At 38.0% G+C, this 24,119-nt stretch overlaps 2 protein-coding genes across 3 annotated transcripts in view; one reads left to right on the top strand and one right to left on the bottom strand.

Annotated features, from left to right (window-relative positions):
- Window positions 1-1,488: 1,488 nt before the first annotated feature.
- Window positions 1,489-23,875, bottom strand: PSMD12 (proteasome 26S subunit, non-ATPase 12). Of its 2 annotated transcripts, XM_012747301.3 has the most exons (11): window positions 23,661-23,875; window positions 15,440-15,499; window positions 15,224-15,352; window positions 11,788-11,895; window positions 10,648-10,752; window positions 9,498-9,647; window positions 9,276-9,410; window positions 8,521-8,633; window positions 7,386-7,560; window positions 4,770-4,847; window positions 1,489-3,443 (listed from the first exon to the last, which is right to left on the bottom strand). In XM_012747301.3, the coding sequence occupies exons 1-11, from the start codon at window positions 23,766-23,768 to the stop codon at window positions 3,234-3,236; spliced, it is 1,371 nt and encodes a 456-aa protein (XP_012602755.2). In that variant the 5' UTR covers window positions 23,769-23,875; the 3' UTR covers window positions 1,489-3,233. The 2 variants fall into 2 exon arrangements, with proteins under 2 accessions (XP_012602755.2, XP_075850805.1); XM_075994690.1 differs by lacking the exons at window positions 15,224-15,352; window positions 15,440-15,499; window positions 23,661-23,875 and adding an exon at window positions 13,988-14,130.
- Window positions 23,876-23,940: 65 nt separating this feature from the next.
- PITPNC1 (phosphatidylinositol transfer protein cytoplasmic 1) overlaps window positions 23,941-24,119 on the top strand; it is a 260,223-nt gene continuing 260,044 nt past the window's right edge. Inside the window, exon 1 of the mRNA XM_012747303.3 lies at window positions 23,941-24,046. The gene's annotated coding sequence lies outside the window, so the exon portion shown is untranslated. The remainder of the gene's footprint in view (window positions 24,047-24,119) is intronic.

Raw genomic sequence — 24,119 nt, 5'->3', positions numbered from 1 at the left:
TACTATAAATAGAAAGAAATTAATTGGCCAACTAATATATACCGGGCATGGTGGCACATGCCTGTAGTCCCAGCTACTTGGGAGGCTGAGGCAGGATTGCTTGAGCCCAGGAGTTTGAGGTTGCTGTGAGCTAGGCTGATGCCATGGCACTCACTCTAGCCTGGGCAACAAAGCGAGACTCTGTCTCAAAAAAAAAAAAAAAAGTTTTTTAGATTCAATACGAATATGGAAATTGAGGATAATTATAAAAGCAGTTATTGAACTCTAAAATAAAAGCAAATTTTAAAAAATGGCTCATCATTTCTCCTGCTGGTTAATACACTAATGAAAATGATAATGAATCAAATGTTATCTTCTCCTTATTTAAAATGAAGGCTTCTATTATTTTCATGAATGTCAGCCTTAGGTCTGAAATGTAAAACAGGATTAATTTAGCTTCTGAATACCTCAAGCTAACGGATTTGTTTTTTTTTTTGGTAACACTAAGAAAATAAATTGGTAAATAACTTCTAAGTTTGCTTGATTAATGTTCAACAGGAAAAAACAAGAAATGGATGAACAACTAATCAACCCAAGTGAGATCAAGGACAGTTATCGACAGCACTAAATCATAATACACAAAGAGTCTAGCTTGAAGCTGAGTGTGTTAAAGACCAGAGATCTCTACAGCAACATATTTGGCCAAACAGTCCAGGTTTGGCAAGCTCAATGATAATGAGTCCTTAGAAAGAGGAAATTAATGAGAAGCTAGATTCAAATTAGCTCCAACTTTATTTACAAATTAACAATGCAAAATTTTATTTTCTATCCTTTTCATTCAAAATAAAATTAAAACCATATCCTTATTGGTAGTGTGGACTTCTAATGTTAATGAACTTGCCATATTTTTATTTTTTTAAAGATAAGTGACAGCAGATGGATGTTGATATTATTAATGTGACCAAAGCCTTAAATTTCCAAAGAATATAATTAGATTAATATTGTATGTCATAATTCACCATGACTCAGCATAATTATTACAGAGGTCCCATAATTGTCCCCAGTCCTGGGATTATGAAATCAGTTTAGTGACAATGTTGAATTAAATGGAAAATTAATTATGAAATGCCATTTCTAAAATGCTTAGGTTTTTTCTCTTCATTTTGAGTTTTTTAAAAAGTAACCTCAAGGCAGGGTGCAGTCGCTCATGCCTAGCACTCTGGGAGGCCGAGGCAAGAGGATCACTTGAGGTCAGGAGTTTGAGACCAGCCTGAGCAAGAGCAAAACCTGTCTCTACAAAAAATAGAAAAATTAGCCAAGCATGGTGGCACACACTTGTAGTCCCAGCTACCCAGGAGGCTGAGGAAAGAGGATCACTTGAGTTCAGGAGTTTAAAGTTGCGGTGAGCTATGATGCCGCCATTGGACTCTAGCCTCTGTGACAGAGCAAGACTGTTTCAAAAACAGTAGACTTCACATTTTCTTCATTAAAATAACCTTCTGACATTAATTTTTCTGTTTCTTGGAAAAAAAGCTTCCAAATTTGCTCATATCAATTGATTTCCGATGCTTCTTTTGATAGTAAAACTACTTTCGTTTTTTTTTTTTTTTTTTTTTTGAGACAGAGTCTCACTTTATTGCCCAGGCTAGAGTGAGTGCCGTGGCGTCAGTCTAGCTCACAGCAACCTCAAACTCCTGGCTCAAGCAATCCTCCTGCCTCAGCCTCCCAAGTAGCTGGGACTACAGGCATTCGCCACCATGCCCGGCTCATTTTTTGCATATATATATTAGTTGGCCAATTAATTTCTTTCTATTTATAGTAGAGACGGGGTCTCGCTCTTGCTCAGGCTGGTTTCGAACTCCTGACCTCGAGCAATCCACCCGCCTCGGCCTCACTACTTTCGTTTTAACTCTGTGAAAATACTTTAATGCTATACTATTTACCATGATGGTGGCCTGAAGGCTTCCTTTTTGTCTTTTTTTTTTTTTTTGAGACAGAGTCTCACTGTGTTGCCAGGGCTAGAGTGCCATGGAGTCAGCCTAGCTCACAGCAACCTCAAACTCCTGGGCTCAAGCAATCCTCCTGCCTCAGCCTCCAGAACAGCTGGGACTACAGGCATGCGCCACCATGCCTGGCTAATTTTTTCTATATACTTTTAGTTGGCCAATTAATTTCCTTCTATATTTAGTAGAGACGGGGTCCTGTTCTTGCTCAGGCTGGTCTCAAACTCCTGAGCTCAAACAATCCACCCGCCTCGGCCTCCTTAGAGTGCTAGGATTACAGGTGTGAGCCACTGTGCCTGGCCCCTTTTTTGTCATTTTTTTAAGCATTTAAAAAATTAAGTTATCCAATGTTCATATAATGAAAATTTAGAAATCAAGGATGTAATTAGACCTTTAAGTTAAAGCCACAAATAAGCCTTATAAAAACAACTTTGTGTGTTAAATTTAAACCCATACAAAGAAGGGGGGGAAATAGTCCCCACTAAAAAAAAAGTTACTACCCTATAGAGAGGATTTAACACCCAATAGCCTGTGTCAACATGATGTCATTGCTTGATTTTCTTAAACAACTGGTCAAGTCAGAGGAGGGAAAACTAATCAAGCTGTTGTGACTGAAACCAGTTTGACGACAAAAAAAAAAAAAAAAAAAAAAATTAAGTCTACAGCCTACCAGATTGTTCCATACATGCTCAGTCTAAAGACGTTCTGCCACAATAGCAAAATACAAATTCTTCACAAATCACAACTGTATCCCAAATGACCTTGTATGTTCTATGCTTTTTTATTCTACCAAATGACTGATAGCTTTACAACAGAATTAATTTTATTTAAAAAACACCTGTCAAATCAGTACCCCACGAAATGTTTAGAAACAGAGGTAACTATAGAAAGTAAACGTGCATATACTGCTTTTATTATTAATATTATGTTTGTTAGTTGAATGAAAACAAACAGTAGCTAAAAAGGTTTCAAATGATAGAAAAACATATTGGGTAAATTATGACACATTTTTGTGTGTGTATTCAGACAATAAAAATGTATTATATTTCTGCACCAACTGCAAATGCAAAGTTAACAATGAACTCAGGGAACTGAAGGTTAAAAGAGGCCTCAAATATATTCACTATTTAAAAATTTTAGACAAAGGAGCTGAGATTAGAAAAAAAAAACCAACATATACACCATAACAGTCTTTTTTTTTTTTTTTTAATGACGTCCAATTTTAATTCTTTTCTAAAAGCATTAAGACCCTTATTGTAGATTATGTATCATTTCCTCTTTGGCTATGAGGTGTGTAGTTTTGTTAACCAGAGACATCAATGAGTTCAGTTTCTGAGACCAGTCATTTAATAAATTATTTGGATCCTTGGGTCTCTGGAAGTTGATAATTCCTGCCAATCTGTCCACTTTAGCAAAGATGGTCTTGTTAACTACTAGATTTGAGAGAAAAGCTTCAGACTCCTACAAGAGAGAAAGACACTGGATTAAGACGAATAATTACAGACAATAAACAAAACTTGAGGAAACCATTTTCTAAACTCTTTTTTTTTTTTTGAGACAGAGTCTCACTTTGTTGCCCAGGCTAGAGTGAGTGCCGTGGCATCAGCCTAGCTCACAGCAACCTCAATCTCCTGGGCTCAAGCGATCCTACTGCCTCAGCCTCCCGAGTAGCTGGGACTACAGACATGCGCCACCATGCCCGGCTAATTTTTTCTATATATATTAGTTGGCCAATTAATTTCTTTCTATTTTTGGTAGAGATGGGGTCTCGCTCAGGCTGGTTCTGAACTCCTGACCTTGAGCAATCCCCCCACCTCGGCCTCCCAGAGTGCTAGGATTACAGGTGTGCATTGTCTAAACTCTTTATCCAAGAATATGCAGGGCTAAAAATTTATGAACAGTTAGCAACTGCTGACTTTCTGTAATAATGTACTTATTTTACTGATAGTTTAGGGAATAAACAGATTCTGAATCGACTCATCAGGGCTGAGTGTGAATCTGTCTACCTACAAACTGAATACTGCCGGTCTTTGGGAATAAGAGCCCAGGCCAACTGGCAAGTTGGTCTATTCCTTTTCTACAATGTTTCCCCTTAAAAGGCAGTATGGGATAGCTAATTTGTTTCCAGAGATGCCTGGTTTGCACATATGCTCTGTTACTTGGCAACTATGTAGCCACAAGCAAGACATCTGACTTCCAAGGACTCTGGTACACTGGCTCACCAATGAGAAGAACTAAAGAATTAACCAAGGAGCAAATCCTCCAACTCTAACATTCTATGACTCTTCTTTATCAGTAGAACTGTCACAACTCCTTCCAATGACAGAAATCCCTTTTCAGGCCATTACTAAACACTTCAGATAATTCCTTTCTTTTTGTGTGCTGTACATTTTGTCAGTGTGAAACAGAGACCTGCATACAACACTGCTCTAACAAGTCCTGGGACTTTTTCAGGTGAATTGCACTTATTCGCTTATTTTCACTTCCTTACTTATTTTATTTATACAGTTCATTTTTGTGGAAAACCTAAACATATGATATGTGTACTTTGGACTTCAAATTAATCAAAATAAAATATATTTAAGTGACGATTTTAACTAGCATAAACAATACAAATGTAACTATTACATAAACTAGCTATTTAGGCTCAAGATAACTTGGGAAACTTTCTATTACCTAAACATAAAATTAAATAATAAAACAATGGATTTTCTCATTTAATTTTTACGAACCAATCGGTACTCAAAATGGCTACAAATAACTCAAACAATGACGCTTACTACTTACATCAACAGATAGATCCAGAAGTTGTGCCATCCTTTTCATTGTTATCCGAGTATAATACTTAGCCATTATTCTAATATTCTGGGGAAAGAAGAGAGGGCAGGGAGAATACATAACATTTGTCGGTAAGGCTAAAGTCCATTTATTTTCATATCTAAATAAGTTTATTTAAAATATCATGTGAGGACTTGCTCTTGCCAAAAGGAAAATAAAGAAAAAAATAAAATAAAATAAAATATCAGACACAGAGCCTTTCTTTTTCTATAGCCTACCACTGGAAGAAAACTAGTTCTAAACTTCAATAACAGACTAAATACTTAGATATTTTGATTTCTGTAATTATTTATGAATTATGAGTACTCTACACACCTCTTTAAATATATAGTCAACATATACTTGTGTTAACTAAATTAGTGGTTAAAATTATAACTGTACTAAAATATTTTTGCTAAATGCAAGAATCTAAAGTTAAGCTTTTCTAATTATGACACAAATATTTTAAAGGCTAAAATTCAAAAAAGGAGATCATCTCAAAACACTTATCACTTTACTAACATTCTAACTTAAGTTACTTAAAGGTAACTTCAAATTAAATTTCCTAAATTTCACTGGATGTGGTGCTGAAGTTAGAGACTCCTCTTTTTTGAAATGAGGTCTCACTATATCGCCCAGGCTGATCTTGAACTCCTGGGCTCAAGCAATCCTTTCAACTCATCCTACCAAGGAGCTGGAATTATTTTTTACTATTCTCAAGGTTAACACTGTTAAAAAAACAACAGCACTCACAAGGAAAAATGGGGAACAGTGGGGAGAAAAATGAACTCATCTTTGAAGAAGCTGCACCTCCTCCTGCCTCTATCAGGGCTGACAGCAACACCGACCTATCACAAAGCCTGAGAAGCATTCTACTCTTTTCCGTCATCTTTTAAATCTAATCAATGACTGCATTCCATTGATTTCCTTTCTTAAAACAACTCCATTCCATGCACGCTTCAATCCCTCGGCTACTGCCTTAATCCAAGTCCATACAGCCACTTACTTAACTAGTCTTCTCATCTCTAGTCATAATTATTACATATCTCTCCAAATCCATTCTCTACACTCACTCCCACAGGGGGTTTTATATTAATAAATACAAGCCTGGATATTATCCTTTTTAAAAGTTTTCACTACTGGGGCATATAAAATCTGTTATGACCCAGATCCTTTCTACAGCTCCAACTTTTCTTGGCATTCTTTTTTTTTTTTTGAGACAGTCTCACTTAGTTGTCCAGGCTAGAGTGCCGTGCGTCAGCCTAACTCACAGCAACCTCAAACTCCTGGGCTCAAGCGATCTTTCTGCCTCAGCCTCCCGAGTAGCTAGGACTACAAGCATGCAACATCATGCCCGGCTAATTTTTTCTATATATATTTTTATTTTTATTTTATTTTGAGACAGAATCTCACTTTGTTGCCGAGGCTAGAGTGAGTTCCGTGGTGTCAGCCTAGCTCACAGCAACCTCAAACTCCTGGGCTCAAGCAATCCTGCTGCCTCAGCCTCCTGGACTACAGGCATGCACCACCATATCCGGCTAATTTTTTCTATATATATTAGTTGGCCAATTAATTTATTTCTATTTATAGTAAAGACGGGGTCTCACTCTTGCTCAGATTGGTTTTGAACTCCTGACCTCGAGCAATCTGCCCGCCTCGGCCTCCCAGAATGCTAGGATTACAGGCGTGAGCCACCCCGCGCCCCGCTTTTCTTGGCATTCTTTAAGTTCCCTGATGGCTTGTGCTTCCATGCCCTTACTAAGATTTCCTTCCCTTTTCTTATGCCTCTTATAAATGTTTCACTTCACTCATCAATTCCTACATATCTACCCTGACCATTACCCAGGTAGAACCAACCAACTCTCTCTTTCTCCTTATGCCTCACTCTACTCTCTATACACTGTACCCAAATAACATTTCCAATACTTTTTTATTTATAAACACACCTTTGCTATGATATTTAAGCTTCTTGAAGGTAGGGATCATGTCTTATTTGCCCATGTGCCCCAGCACTCTGTACAGTGTCTAGCACACAGAAAACTCACAATAAATGTTTGTTACCTTAATGAATGAATGTTGGCATAATTCAGTTTATAGTGGCAATAATAAGATCAAAGTTCAGGCTTAAGACATATGACCCACTTCCAAGACTAGCAAGTAAATATCAGACAGAAATAACACCCCCACCCCATTCTTAGAAAATTTCTTTTGGTTTATATGCTATAAGATTTTGGATTCTTGAGAAGTCCTCTCAAAATAAGCATGTTCAAATATAATTATCTTTTCTGAGAAGCCAAAAATAGGACAATAAAGGCAAGATGGATGAGATAAATTCTGATATGCTTTGAGAAATTCAGAGTAAATATGTGAACACCAAATTTACATCATTATTACACTGAACATTAAAAAAATCCTAATGTGAAGAATTAAAGACATAACATCTAAAAGAAACATCTGATTATCAAACTTGAAAAATAAAATAGTATATGCTCAAATTTGTTAAAGTTTAATTCTAAGATAATTCTAAAAAGTAAATTCACTAAAGGTTAAATAAAAATTGTCATCTCTATCATGCCGGATTCTTACATGTTCAACAACTCTGTTCTTCAAGTCTTTCCACCTTTTTTCACCTTCCTCTGTAGAACCAAAAACATCAGTTGCAGGACTCTCAAGGGAACCTTTTCTTAATTCCATTCCATAGTCCTCAACAAGTGTGGACCAACGCATCAACTCCATTGTGGTAAAAAGCTTTAAAAGATCCCTGTAAATTGTATACAACTTAATATACCAAATCTATAAAAATTAAGTATTAACTAATATAATATCAAATTTCAAAAAATATCAAGTTTTAATTAGTTTTTATTTAGAATGAGACACAATTTGATTATTATTTACCAACTTTACTACCATTTTTTCCACTTTGATTCATTGACTGAGGCAGAGTCTAGAACTTGAAACCCAAGTAGAATGCATTGGTGTTATCATAGCTCACTGCAACCTCAAATTCCTGGACTCACGTGATCCTCCTGCCTTAGCCTCCTGGGTAGCTGGGACTATAGACGTATGCTGCCACACCTGGCTAGTTTTTTCTATTTTTGGTAGAGACGGGGTCTTGATTTTGCTCAGGCTGGTTTCAAACTCCTGACCTCAAGTGATCCTCCTGCCTTGGTCTCCCAAAGTACTAGGATTACAGGCATGAGCCACTCACTGCACCTGGCTCCACGTTAATTCTGAATAGAGCATTTCCCTACTTAACATCTGCTCTTTCCTTTATTGTATTTGCCAATATTTGGAATAACTGGCTGTAAATGTACTAATGAAATAAATTTTTAAAAAGCCCGTTGTGCTTATGAGGAAGCAAATCTGTTTTATAGAACAGATTTTTAGAAGTATTTATTTCCAAAATCACAAACCCCTGAACTGCTAGTGATAAAACTTTATGAAATGATTAATCAAAAGCTGCTAAAGTAAGCTTGATATAAAACTTCTACTTGATAAGTAGTTTAGAATAAAGCATGTTATAATCCTATTACATTAATTTATAATGCAATGCTAACAAAATTTATTATCTTTCACCACTTTATTATCTCTAATTTTATTCTCTAATACAATCTATCAGCCACCAATGAATAAGTATACACGTAGGTTAATCAATTTTTTTAAAAAATAGTGTTTCTACTGAGATATACCATGCTAATTTCATAATTTTATAAGTACTTACTTATATTTGGGGATTTCTTCTAACTTCTTGTCACCACTTATTCGGTGAACCAAATCCGACTGTTCATTGTCAAAAGGAGCCAGGATAACATAGAGCACAACACTCTTCAGAGCCTAAAAATGTTGCATAACGCAACAGGTTAGTTACATGTAAGAACTAAAAACATAATGGAAATTTTGGCAAGAAATGGAAAGTCATGGAATAACTGTATATATTCATTTTTAACTTTGTAGCCAAAAAGTCTTAGGGGGGAAAAATCTTACTAGGCTGTCTTTTTGTCTTTCTGTGGCACTTAGTTTCCATAAAACTATTACAACAAATCTTTGCTAATCTGAATTACTATGTCAGCTGACTTTTTTTGACATTCATTTTTGATATATGTATAAAGAAAAAGCTCTTATAACAAGTTAGCAGCATAAATGTGGAATATACATTTTAAGTACATTAAAACAGTTTTTGTAAGATAACTTTCCGAGGTAATGCTGAGTGTTTATCTGCAACGTTTGTTAGGGGACCTGTTGTACATGTTTTAAACAGTAAGCCTACATTACTTCAAAAGTGGTACATAATCTAGACTACCGACCCAATTAATCTGAATCAGTAAGGATATACTGAACATCAACACTGAATAGAAAGCAGCACCATATAATTTCATCTAATTACTGTAGTTACAATGATTTGAAAAGAAATAAAAAATGCATATCCTTCTTCCTAAGAAGTATCAATGTCAATTATAAGAATATATATATTCTTACCTGTTGCCACTTTTCACTTTCTGCCTGTATACAGGGAGTATCATATATTGCTCTGTAGTGCTTGCAAATAGACAGATAGGATCCCTCATGTTGATCCAGCTGAATCATTAAATTATAGTATTTCAACTTTAATTTCTGCAAAAAGGTCAATAATATAAATTTGGGTTTATGGTTTTTATTCAAATGCTTTCAAAGTAAATAAGCAGTCAGGGATATGCTCACCTCTGTGTTTTCTTCCTGGAAAAATTTGGTGTTAATTTTCTTGCTGATGATTTGTGTCCGAATATAATCTTTCACAGCTAGGCAGAGTCTCATTTGCTCCAAAATAAACTCCACCCGCTCTTTCTTCTCCATTGACCCATAAGTTTCCACCTAGCAGAGTAATTCCTCAAATAAGTTTATAATAGTAATTTTTGTGAATTGCAACAAATTAAATAGATATTAAAATATTCACTCTTGTTAAATAATAAGAACATTCACACATACAGGGAAAGTGATGACAATTATATTAAAAGATAGTTACCTCTAGGAAATTATAACTGCCAATGGATTTTTTTCCTTTTGGTGTAAAGTTCTATGAATTTTAACACATGTATTTTTTTTTTTTTTTGAGACAGAGTCTCACTTTGTTGCCCAGGCTAGAGTGAGTGCCGTGGCGTCAGCCTGGCTCACAGCAACCTCAATCTCCGGGGCTCAGCGATCCTACTGCCTCAGCCTCCCGAGTAGCTGGGACTACAGGCATGCGCCACCATGCCCGGCTAATTTTTTGTATATATATTTTTAGTTGGTCAATTAATTTATTTCTATTTTTTGGTAGAGACGGGGTCTCGCTCAGGCTGGTTTTGAACTCCTGACCTTGAGCAATCCGCCCGCCTCGGCCTCCCAAAGTGCTAGGATTACAGGCGTGAGCCACCATGCCCGGCTTAACACATGTATTGATTTGGGTAACTACCACAATGAAGATACAGTTCTATCACCCCAAAAAACTCCCTCATGCCACCCTTTTATAGTCACACACTTCCACCACTCATAAGCCCTGATAAGACAACCAATGATCTATTCTCCATCACTACAGATTTGTCTTTTCAAGAATGTCAAATACAGCATGTACTCTTTCAAGACAATTTTTCCACGGACCGGGGTGGGAGGAAGTGATGTGACCGAAACTGGACCACAGCCCTAGGGTTGGGGACCAAAGGAGTAACTTTGAAATTACAATTTCAAATATGAAAACATGCCATTTACAGTCTTTCATCCAAAATACTTCTTTTCCCAAGCACTTAGAAAATGGGATACCCAACCCTGTATTTCCACAAGAAAATATTATGGACTAAACATACAGTTTTACAAACTTCAAAATGCAACACCTTACCTGTAACTCTTGTAATATGGAGGCTGCCTCTTTTACATCACCATTTTGCTCTTTTATAGTTGCTAATGTTTTAGTCAGTCGAGCACGCTCAATTTCAACATAAATCTACAAATAAGAGAAATTTACATTATCAAAATTTCTGTAGAAATGTGTTAAAATTTAAAAGGTAGAAATGAACAATTCTTCAAACTAGTTACAAGAGTATTTATCTTGCAGCTATTTTGCATTTTACCCTCTGTACAAAAAGAACTGAAATATTTTATATTTCACAAATGTAGCCATAATTTTTAAGAAAATGTTCCTACAAACCTTCCCCATATTTTGCAACTTTGCTTTGAGAATCTAAATATGAAATTACTGTTTAACAAATAACAGAACCACAAGCCACATAAATGACAAAGAAAATGGAAAGTGCTTTTTGGTTACTTGAAAAATAACACACTTTACAAAGAGTATATACAGTCTAACATGTACAATTCAACCAAACTCTAAATCTGACATATCTTAAATATAAGGTTATTTTCTTTAAAAATATCTAATCTTGCTAGGTATAAAAGTGGCTAGCATTTTTTGTAGCTATAAGTAGTTTTAGTGGATTTATAATGTCAAAAAAATTAAATATTAAAAATATAACTACAGTATAATCTAATGAGTCTAGGGAATGAATGTTATACTTAGGTTTGCTCACCCCTCAGCCTCTGCTCTGCAGCAACCCCTTCCCTCAAAACCTTAATTTCCAATAATATCAAACTACTTGCAGTTTCCTAAGTATATCGTGTGTTTCTTATTTTGGTATCTTTATATATAATTTCCCTTATGCCTAAAATGGCCTCTCTACATCCTTGGCCTTGTAGAATTTTTATTCATTCTTAAAAAGCCACATATAAATTTGGGATAAGATCACTAATTCCTAGAAAAACCTGGATATAGCAAGACTGTCACTATTTAAATATATTCATTTGTATATGCGAAGATACTAGGAGATGTACAAAGATAATATTGGTTGAATTAAAGTGATGACATTTTGTGTATTTCTTAAAAACACACACACACTCATATAAAATGTCTAAATACACAAATACCTCTGAATACAGAAAAGACAGTACTTATCGCTGTGAGTTATGTCAACAGAAAACTCACCTTTCCTTCTGTAACCATTCGTAGAGTATCAATTAATCGAAGTTTGATTGGAAGGTCTGTGATTTCCTCAACGTAAGTACAGCACTGTTGAACCATTTTTGCAACAGCCTAAAATATTAAAAACTGTTCATAAGTAAAATTAATTCCTCATGCAGGAAAAAAACGTACTTTATTAATGGAGGAGCTATGCTCAAAGTTGGTCCTCCCAAGCAACACTACTGCTATGTCCAAGAAGATCAAAATCTCACTGTTAGCTAAGAAGTACAGAATGTGCAGTAACAAATCAATAAAGGTTAGGAAACCCTCAGATGCAAAGATGTAGGCAAGCAGAAAAAGCACGGAAGAAATGGCAGCAAACTAAAAAGGAAAAAAGAGAAGAGAAAGCAGAATTCCACAGTGGCTGGAAGCCAGGACCAGCAGATCCTGTGACTTAGGAGAAAAGAGGCAGTGGCAGAGGCAAAGGGCTCAACAGTTCCCTCATATGGGTGGGAAGAGCAGCCACAGTCACCCACTTGCACTTCGATAAAACATGACTGGCCAGGCGAGGTGGCTCACGCCTGTAATCCTAGTTCTCTAGGAGGCCAAGGTGGGCAGATTGCTCATGGTCAGGAGTTCAAAACCAGCCTGAGCAAGAGCGAGACCCCGTCTCTACTATAAATAGAAAGAAATTAATTGGCCAACTAATATATGTAGGAAAAAAAAATTAGCTGGGCATGGTGGCACCTGCCTGTAGTCCCGGCTACTTGGGAGGCTGAGGCAGAAGGATTGCTTGAGCGCAGGAGTGTGAGGTTGCTGTGAGCTATGCTGATGTCACGGCCCTCATTCTAGCCTGGACAAAAGTGAGACTCTGTCTCAAAAAACAGATAAACAAACAACAAAAAAAACATGACACAAGAGATTCTTTGCCCTCAGTTTCCTCATAGGTAATATAAGTGGTTGGACTACATTCTCTCCAGCTCTAATATTCTACCTAGGTCATGGATCGGCAAATATCTTCTGTAAATTTTTGCAAATATTTACAAAGTAAATATTTTGGATTTTGTGGGCCACATAGTCTCTGTGGTAAGTATTCAACTCTGCCTTTGTAACTCAAAGCTGTCAGACAATATATAAACAAATGGGCATGGCTATGTTCCAATAACTTAATTTACAACAACAGGTGGCAGGTAAGATTTGATCTGTGGCCCATCATTTGCCAATCCCAAATGTGGATTTTTAAATAAAATATCATAATTATTGATAATAATAATTAGGACCCTGCGTCATCAAGAAAACGTTCAATTACATTAAATATAATTTGGTTAAGATGGCAAAAAAGTAAATAGCCTATCTTAGAATGATTTCCATGAAAAACATTTAATGTTTAAGTATCTCAGGTGAAACTTTGAACTCTCTGAAAAATAGGCTGTTCAGAGACTCAGGGGTTCTAGAAAGCTAAGGTTTTACTATAAAATATAACTCTTTGAGTAAGTGCAAAGCCCTAGGACATCTAGTATCTCACAAAATACATGATCCCTCTAAAATTAATCATAATAATGATTTCTAGGAGAGCACACAACCTGATAATTCTAAAAGCTGTGCAAAAAATACATTAACAGAAATCAGAGGGAGGGGGGGAAAAACCCAACACAACCATAGTACTTCCCCCATACTGTGCTTTCACTTTCTGTGGTTTCAGTCACCCAAGGTCAACTACAGTGCAAAAATGATATAAATAATCTGTAAGTTTTAAATTGTAGGCCATCCTGAGTAGGGATGAAATCTTATGCCATCCAATCATCCCTGATCCAGCATCTCCATGCTGTCTACGTTACCAGCCCTAGTCACTTAGTAGCCATCTTGGTTATCAGATCGACTGTCTTGGTATCCTGGTGTTTGTGTTCAAGTCACTCTTATTTTATTTCATAATGGCCCCAAAGCACAATACTAGTGATGCTGCCAATTTGGATATGCCAAGGAGAAGCCAAAAACTGCCTCCTCCTTTAGATTAAAAGGTGAAAGAGTTCTTGACTTAGTGAGGAAAAAACAGTGTGTGTATAGGGTTCAGTACTATCCAAGGTTTCAGGTCTCCACTTGGGATTTTGAGACATATCCCCTACAGATAAGAAGGGACTACTATACATCAATACTCTGATGAGAAGTGAACGCCCTGCTGCTTCTGAAAAAAATATAGGTAAGCCATTAAAGAACTTGAACTCACTTGTTTTAACTGACTCCGCCTTTTTGACAAAAGCATAATATTTTCATTAAGTAAATCCCATTCTTTAGCCTCATAGCACATCTTCACTACTGCAACTAAGATACGGGATGTAGACACCATGTCATGTTATAGTTGGAGAGACCCCCTGGGTTCAAAGTGATAGACAGTGAACAGATGGGGTCAGGGAATGGTTTCAGGATGATTCAAGTGCATTACATTTATTGTGCAGTCAAACCTCTTTGCTAATGATAATGTGTATTTGCAGCCGCTCCCCAGTGCTAGCACCACTGCCTCAGCTCCACCTCAGATCATCAGGCATTAGATTCTCATAGGGAGCATGCGACCCAGCTCATATGGTGATGTGAATGAGTGATGGGGAGCGGCTGTAAATACAGATGAAGCTTCACTCATTGGCCTGCCTCTCACTTCCTGCTATGCGGCCTAGTTCCTAACTGGCCATAGACAGGTACCAGTTCGAGGCCAGGGGTTTGGGGATCATAGCTCTATGGGACAATTATAAGTCTTGGGCACAGTGGCTCATACCTGTAATCCTAGCACTTTGGGAGGTGGAGGGAAGAGGAGCGCTTGAGGCCAGGAATTTGAGACCAGCCTAAGCAACATAGCGAGACCCCCATATCTCTACAAAGAACCCAGAAGCTACTCAGGGAACAGCATTTTAAAGATGAGATATAAATGTGAAAAATGGAATCTACTTCTATAGAGGAGCATTTAAATATACCTCAAGCAGAAGAATATCTTAAGCAGAATAAGGAAACAGTGAAGAAAATCCAGGTTCACAAAAACACTAAAAGAAAACTTATATACTTTTTAAACAAAATGAGTAATCTGTCTAAAAATGGTCTCAAAAATAAGTTAAAGATTACGTGTTTAATAAAAGAGATATGATTAAGTAAATCAGATTATCAACTTGATGGATCATAATACAACCATTTAAAATAATAAAAACAAAGATAAGGATCAACATGGAAATAGAACAAAGCTGCATCAACATTCCAAATACAATTTTGTAAAAAAATATGCAAATATATAAAGACTGGAAGAAAAAACAGAAGTATAAACAGTTGTGTCATTATGAGAACGTGGGTAGAATTTTAAAACACCCTCCAGGATGTTGCAATGTTGATTTAACACATTTTAAACAGATTCATAGAATAGTTTTCTAAAAGTCCTATTTAAATGCAAATATATTTGTTTTTTGAGGAATCATGAACTCACTTGTTTTAACTGACTCCGCCTTTTTGACAAAAGCATAATATTTTCATTAAGTAAATCCCATTCTTTAGCCTCATAGCACATCTTCACTACTGCAACTAAGATACGGGATGTAGACACCATGTCAGAAGCCTGTAAGAATGAAAATACATTGAAAGTTAATGGAGCAATGTTAAATGAAATTAATGGTAACTGAGGTTTTCAGTATAAACTACTCACAGTTCGGGTCTGTTTTTCCAAAGACAGAAGGGTTTCAATAACTTCCTGAAGTCTTCCTTCCTAAAACAAAAGATGAAAAAATGAACAATGAAAACAACAAAACCAACAGAAACCAAATAACTCATCTAAAATGAGATGTTTCTAACACAGAAAGGGAAAAATCAACACAGCCTATTCCAGAGGAAAAGGACTACCCTATAACTACTTTTGTTTTGTTTCTCTCCTTTTCATGACAGTGCTTGCTTCTCCAGTGGATTCCATACGTCAGTGGTTCCCTCCTTGGGGCCCACATGTTATTTTTAACATTTGAAAATGCCTAGAAGAAACTGAACATATGACAAGAATGATTTAACACTTAAGAAAAACAAATCTTTGTTTTGGATTCTAATTTATCAACTCAGTGTGGTAACACCTGTTTATCTTGTTCTACCCAGAGCCTCTAGCTGGCAGATGTGTCTTTGAAGGATAAAAATGGGAAAATGAATGATATCCTTATAAAGTTTTTTTTTTTTTTTTTTTTTTTTTTTTGAGACAGAGTCTCACTTTTGTTGCCCAGGCTAGAGTGAGTGCCGTGGCGTCAGCCTAGCTCACAGCAACCTCAAACTCCTGGGCTCAAGCAATCCTGCTGCCTCAGCCTCCCAAGTAGCTGGGACTACAGGCATGCGCCACCATGCCCGGCTAATTTTTTGTATATATATATATATTTTTTTTAGTTGATCAATTAATTTCTTTCTATTTTTAGTAGAGACGGGGTCTCGCTCAGGATGGTTTCGAACTCCCAACCTCGAGCAATCCGCCCGCCTCGGCCTCCCAGAGTGCTAGGATTACAGGCGTGAGCCACCGCACCCGGCCTATAAAGTTGTTTTAACAAGTATTTTAAAACATGGAGTCTTGAGAAGAAGCAAAAATAATATTTTGTACTAAAAAGGATAGGAAACGGAATTTTTCTTTTTTTTTTCTTTCTTTTTTGAGACAGAGTCTCATTCTATTGCCCCAGCTAGAGTACAGTAGCATCATCATAGCTCACAGCAACCTCTAACTCCTGGGCTCAAGTGACAATCTTCCTGCTTCAGGCTCCCGAGTAGCTGGCACTCCAGACCTATGCCACCATACCCAGCTATTTTTTTCTATTTTCAGCAGAGACAGGGTCTCACTCTTGCTCAGGCTGGTCCCAAACTCCTGAGCTCCAGTGATCCTCCCACCTCAGCCTCCCAGAGTGTTAGGATTACAGGTGTGAGTCACCACGCCTGTCCCCTGTTTTAATTCTTCCATGACTTTATAAACCTAAATGATAATACACCAGGACTAAAATAAGTCATCCTATTAGGAACGACACATTTTGATATGAACAAAATCAACTTAACAGCAAAAAACTGCATTTATTTAAGATAGTGATATTAATAAATATCATGCACACAACTCTGACAATAGTGGAAGTGATGAGAAGGGTTTTATTCAAAAATTGTTTTTCAGCCAGGCGTGGTGGCTCACCCCTGTAATCCTAGCACTCTGAGAGGCCGAGGCAGGAGGACTGCCTGAGGTCAGGAGTTCAAGACCTGCCTGAGAGCAAGACCGTCTCTACTAAAAATAGAAATTAATTGGATAACTAAAAATATGCAGGAAAAAAATTAGAGGGGCACGGTGGCTCATGCCTGTAGTCCCAGCTACTTGGGAGGCTAAGGCAGAAAGACTGCTTGAGCCCAGGAGTTTGAGGTTGCTGTGAGCTAGGCTGATGTCAAGGCACTCTAGCCCGGGCAACAGAGTGAGACTCTGCCTTAAAAAAATTTGTTTTTCTAACCATAAAACTTTTTAATCTTAATGACATTCACGGATGGTACAGTACTATCCTGTCCTACTGATGAAAGAAATTAAATCGCTTTTGAATTAAGGGTACAAATAATGTTTGGACTTTTCAGAATACTGCTGCCAGGATAACTTTTTTCTTTTAAAGAAACAAGGTCTTGCTATGTTGCCCAGGCTGGTAGACTCTTGGCCTTAAGGGATCCTTCCACCTCAGCCACCTACTCACGGGACTACAGGTGCATACCACCATGCCCTGCTCTAAGATAACTTTGAAACTATGAATTTTCTATGCAGTGCAGAATACGTATTATATAACCACTATCTGAACTTATTTTATTTATTTATTTAATTTTTTTTTTTTTTTTGAGACAGAGTCTCACTCCATTGCCCTGGGTAGAGTGCTGTGGTGTCAGCCTAGCTCACAGCAACCCCAAACTCTTGGGCTCAAGTGATCCTCCTGCCTTAGCCTCCTGAGTAGCTGGGACTACAGGCATGTGCCATGACCCCTAGCTAATTTTTCTATTTTTAGTAGAGACCAGGTCTCCCTCTTGCTGAGGCTGGTCTTGAACTCCAGAGCTCAAGCAATCCACTCACCTCAGCCTCCCAGAGTGCTAGGACTATAGGCATGAGGCACCATACTTGGCCTGAACTTACTTTAATTAAATCTGAAACATACAATTACTAACATATTTTAACAATATTTCCTATGCAAAGGAGAGCACCAGTTCTGCAAGTTCTAGAGGCTCATATATATAATAAATGCTGGCTAAATGTTCACCAGAGGAAAAGAACAATGAATAAATTATAAATTCTCCGAAGTTCAAGGCTAATAAATCATAAAAAAAAAAAATCAAAGAATCTTAAGACTAGAAAGATTGCTAAAGATTATTTAATTCAATCATCTCATTTTAGATATTAAAGAGATGGTGCACCTAACAGTTTAAAAGACATGCTCAGCCACAAAAGGAGTCAGCAGAACCAGATCCCTGGGCTCTTGCCTCAAGGTCCAAAGCTCCATCCACACACTGCAGTGCTTCCTTACCATACTGGTCTAAATCACACCTTTTGCTTTGATCAAAGTAATCTCCATTGCTCAAGGTCAGGAGTTCAAAACCAGCCTGAGCAAGAGCGAGACCCCATCTCTACTATAAATAGAAAGAAATTAATTGGCCAACTGATATATATATAAAAAATTAGCCGGGCATGGTGGCGCATGCCTGTAGTCCCAGCTACTCGGGAGGCTGAGGCAGAAGGATCACTCAAGCCCAGGAGTTTGAGGTTGCTGTGAGCTAGGCTGACGCCACGGCACTCACTCTAGCCTGGACAACAAAGTGAGACTCTGTCTCAAAAAAAAAAAAAAAAAAAAAAACAACAAAGTAATCTCCATATGGACATAGTTTCTACCTGGCAACAAAATCAAATGCAAAAATAGTTAAAAGGTAAAATACTGTTTACTGACAGTCATCTCCTGCCACATTTGCAATTACTATTATATTACACATGCAACTGTGGTCAACAGAGTGTAGTTTAACATATGGCATTCTTATTCGGAAGCATAGATACTAAAAAGCTGCATGCAACGTGTGAGGGAATCACACATCACTCTACAGCCATGGTCTGCAGTATCGACAAGACATTAAATACCACCTTCTCAGAAAAGCATTCTTGGATAATTGCTCTCTAACATCAGTAGACACTTAGCACCTCCTCCTTACCACTCAACCCTACTGACTCTGCTCTGTAATCAACCCAAACTATATTCTATTTTGATGTTTATTGCTTTTCTAATCTCACTAGGATGGAAACTATAAGAGCAGGGACCATGTCTGTATTGTTCACCACTGCAGCTCAGTGTGCTGCATCATGCCAAACACATGATGCTGCTTCTGTAGATATTATGGTACATCCTTTTACACCCTATATCAGTTATTAATGTATATATCTTACCTCCTAAATGGTCTGTAAGTTCCTTTAGGACTAGATCTTTGTTTAACTGTTGCTTCCCTTTGCACCAACCTGCTCACAGTATGTATGAATAGAAAGACATCGACCTGAACTATTCAGTCCATTTTAATGGCTTACAATTCCTGATTTGTACTGTCACAATAAGCAGGATATGACAAATTACATGGCTGACAATTTAGTGCTATGTATGAAGGGCACTACTATCAAATTCACTAAATATAATCTCCAATTCTCAAATCATCCCCCTTTTTTCTCCCAATTTTCCATTTTCAATCCCATGGCTAAATATCTTCTTTCTTCCTTTTCCTATCTATTCACACAGTTTCTGAAATTCCATCTCCTTGATGCTGCCTTTCAACTCATGAGGAGCAAAATGGCTAGAGCTATCCAAAACCACCATGTGAATTCTGTGACTCATTTTCCTCATTAAAATAACCCTTGTCAACAAGGTAAATGACTAATGAGTTTGTTCAACATTAATACACGCTGGGAATCTATAAATTCTATATGTTTGCCTCCTTTAAATTCTAAATACATCCAATCTTCTAATGATTTGTTCATCAACCCAAACAAGTAAGAAAAAGGATGATAACAAGGTAGCACAACAGTAGAAATTTAAAGCCAATCCAATACTTTTAAGTGACCTATTTCTGAAAGGGGTCTTTTGTTCAGGCTGCTAACAATCAGTAAACTGTTTCACGTTTCATTTCCTCTTTATTTTTAATATTACCTTAAGAAGAGGCTGCAGGTGTTCAAAAGGTATGAAAAGACAGGCCAGGCAAGGTGGCCTCACGCCTGTAAGCCTAGCACTCTGGGAGGCAACGCGGGACAATTGCTTGATGCCAGGAGTTCAAGACCAGCCTGACCAACAAAGTGAGACCCCATCTCTACAAAAAATTAAAAAATTAGCCAGGGCTACGCACCTGTAGCCCCAGCTACTGAGGAGGCTGAGGCAGGAGGATTGCTTAAGCCCAGGAGTTTGAGGTTGCAATGGGCTATAATGATACTACAGCACTCTAGCCTGAATGACAAAGTGACAGACCCTGTCTCAAAGAGAGAGAGGGAGGGAGGGAGGGAGAGGGAGAGGGAGAGGGAGAGAGAGAGATGAAAAGACATTAAGACAAAGGAGAACCAAAGCTATATCCAATTTTGAAAACTTTTTATTTTTAGAGATGGGGGTCTTTCTATGTTGCCCAGGTTGGCCTAGAACTCCTGGCCTCAAGCAACCCTACCACCTCAATCTTCCCAGTAGGATATATTCAATTTGAGAATGTAAGTAGTCTCCAAATAACCATGTGCCAAATATATCATAATCAAAAAGAGGGTAGAAAACCCTCCATGTATTAAGAACTGCTAAATATATTTACAGTTCAGAAAAGGCCCCCTTTAGATTAATTTTTAACTCATTAATAAAGGTGAAGAGATAACCATCATCAAAAATCTGGTATCATTTTTATTATCTCATCAACCTGATGCAAAGTCCTCACATAACAATCACAGAGGTGGTAGAATGGTTAAAAATATAGGCTCTGCAGCCAGTCTGCGTGGGTCTAAATCCCAGCTCTACTACCACATTACCTTAGGCAAGACACAAGCTCCCTGACCTTTAATTTTTCTCTTCAATGAAGTGAGCATAATAACAGTAACAACTCTATAGGCTTGGTGTGAGGATTAAATCAATACCTATAAAGGTATGCCTGGAACATATGTACTATATCATCATCATAGTGTTAACATTTTAATAGAATTTATACAACAATAAATATTAGTTATTACTATTATTTGCTAGGTGGGTGTTAGGACACAGACATACAGTTCTACTACGTCACAACTACAGGAGATTCAAAAATCTAGATTTTGGAATTTTACTACCCAAGTCTAGACTTTAGTATGCCTTTTGATGGCTTCTGCTATATGTGATTTTCTCACCTGATCCATTCTTATTAAGTCTTTATACAGATAATTTTTATCTCCAAGGGTGTTTCACATTAAAAATAAAAAATACCTTAAGGAAATAAAGACATAATTGATAATCCCTTAAAGAGGTAGTAGGATGTTGCAAACAAACAAACAAACAAAACCCCCACTATTCCTGTTGCCTAGAGACCTGAGATTGATCTGCCTTGGATAAATCACTTAAGCTGCCTCAACTTTAAGTTTTCTTACAGGTAAAAATAACAAAATTTTCTTCAGTTTTATTGATGGGCTCAAATTAAAAGAATGCATACTAACTAAAATGTTCCATATATTCCAATGTAGAAATGCAATATTAATGATGTTTTTATGTTTGGCAGAATGGTTAAAAATATGAAATGAACACAAAGCAAAACATAAAAAAAAAAAATTAAGCATGACTGTAAGACAACCATCAAATCTAAAAGTTGAAGTGGATCTATGTGCATCCAAAAAAAAAAGATTTTTTTATACCCTCCCACTTCCCAGCCCTCTCCCTGAACAACCCCCACTAAAAGTATCCACCCATATACCTTGTTTTGTTCAGCTGGCACAATGGCTTAAAAGAAAAAAATCAGAATCCAAATGGCCTTAATTTTATCTATTTTAACATGCCCCAACATTGTTTTAAACATTTCCATTACCCACTGAACACCTAAAAAAGCATCTGGCATTTGAGTTTGCAAGTCTTTTCAACTGTCTTGAACATAGCAATGTCCTAAATGAAGGCCACACTAGGATCATCAGAACAATTACAGCAGTGAAGTATTTTTTTCTTACTGATCTATAAGCTATTTGAGGGCAAGAGCTTGGTCTAATAATCATTAAACTCCCCTCAGTGTCTAGCACTAAGTCTTGCACACAGTGGGCTGCTAACAGAAGGAACTGTAAATGGAAAATTTAGTTGTACTTCTCTAAGACAAATGATTTGTTTCTTCCTTATCGATACTATTCTATAAATTCCAAAGTGGAGATTGAAAGGCTCACTGTGGCCTGTGGGTATGTTTTGTTTGATCTGTAAAATAGTATTTTAAAACAGATCTGTGTCCAGTTTCTCTAAATATTAAGATATTTTATATAGAAATCCATATTTCTGGTTTCTCCCTCAAATCAGCAGCACTGACAAGGCTTGGCCTTCATCCACAATTGTCAAAAATGAACTGGAGGTGAAGAGTTGTTGCCTCCTTTTTCTGGGCAGGTGCTTAGAAGTTCAGTTTTTCATCACACTTGGCTCAGTAGGCAGGATAGCATGGTGGGTAAGAGCACAAGATCTAAAATCGGTCTGCCTGGGTTTGCATCTTGGCTCCACCACTTTACTAGCTGTATGATCTTGGGGCATGTGACTCAACTTTTTCTAGCCTCACTTTCCTTGTCTGTAACATAAGAATAGTAATACCTATTGTATAGGGCTGAGGTGAAGATCAAATGAGTTAGTGCATGTAAGCTGACGGCCTAGCACTGTAAAAGGTACTCAGTAAATGTCATCATATCTGCCTGGCACTGAAGGCATTTGAGTTTTCCCACCCTTACGTAACTGGTAATGTTTCTTTACACTACCTTCTGGAAAGCTCAGAGATGAATTTATGGCTCCCCCTCAGCAAACATACTGAACCTAAGAAATACGTTATCTATCAACTTTATTATCTTTCTCCACCATTGTTTTGTGGAAAGCCCCACTAAAAAAATTTTTTTTTGGAAAAAAGTATTAAAAAGGTTTCCTTCTAAGAACTGAGATGCATCACTTAACACTTGTTTTGCCCGTGACTTTACTACACTGTAACGTACTTACAAATAGTACGTATTTGCCATTACTTCTGTAATTCCCTCTCCAGGAATGACTCCGCCCCATTCCAATCTTACTAATTCGTCAAGGCTCAATACAAATATCAGCTTTTCTGTAAAACCTTCTCCTATCTCACCATTAAGGGCGCACAGCTTCCTTCTCTGTGTTCGGTAACGCTTTACCATGCATGACATGACTAATTCGTTATGTACATGAACTCCTGAAGGACAGGGGTTCTTTGTTAAACATCTTTGTACTATCACTTTCCTGCCCCTTCTCCTGGTCAAAGACTAGGCACATCGCCGTCACTCATAAACGATATAACGACATAAATGTCGTTCTGTTGATTCAGCAACAGAACTGAAACTCTGATCTAGCCTGAATACCGAAGAGGCCTTAAGCCCTAGGAAAATACTAAGGTAAACGTTACTTAAACAGCATCCAAAAAAAGGCAAAAAGCAAAACCGGGCCCCAAATCTAAGGGGACGAAGTGATCACCTGTCTTGGAGAGGATCTGGGAAGCTACATGCACGAGCGTACTCCGCAGTCCTAGCTGGACAGACCCGGGGGCTCCCACTCATGCAGACCCAACCGAGACTGGACAGGCAAAGGGGGGATGTACGCTTCAGCTCACAGGCTCCCTGAGGCCTAAGCGGGCTCTGCGCCGTGACTCAGCCCCTGGCGCCCGCCAACAGTCATCCTCCGGCCTCCCCTCACCTTGGCCAGCTTCTCGCACTCGGGCAGGCGCTGATCCACTGTAGCGCTGTAGTCCACCTCCATCTTGACGATGCGCCCGTCAGCCCGCTCCGAGCCGCCGTCCGCCATGGTCCCTGCTTGAGCGTCCCTGCCTGTCGCCCTGCTTTGGCCACCACTCGTCACCCACACCGGAAGCCGCCCGCGCACCCGCTCAGGCAGCACGTCGGGAGCCCGTACGAAGGACCCCTCGAGGCCCCCAGTGCTGGCCACCAGTCAGGCACTGTCGCGGACAGCCTGGGGGCGGGACGCAGAGCGCGGGGTGGGGCTCGCCGCTTGTCTCTTCAGCTGGTGTCGGGTTTTGTCGTTGATCACGTCAGACTTTTCATCTAAAATTTGCGGTGACAAAAGTGAGTGTCATATAATAGGCCATTCCATATATTCGTACACCCTGCTTCGCAAAATGACTTCTCAGAACCGTGG

Source organism: Microcebus murinus, chromosome 18 (assembly GCF_040939455.1).
Source record: "Microcebus murinus isolate Inina chromosome 18, M.murinus_Inina_mat1.0, whole genome shotgun sequence".
NCBI lineage: Eukaryota > Metazoa > Chordata > Mammalia > Primates > Cheirogaleidae > Microcebus > Microcebus murinus.
This window is presented reverse-complemented; position numbering and strand designations above follow the sequence as displayed.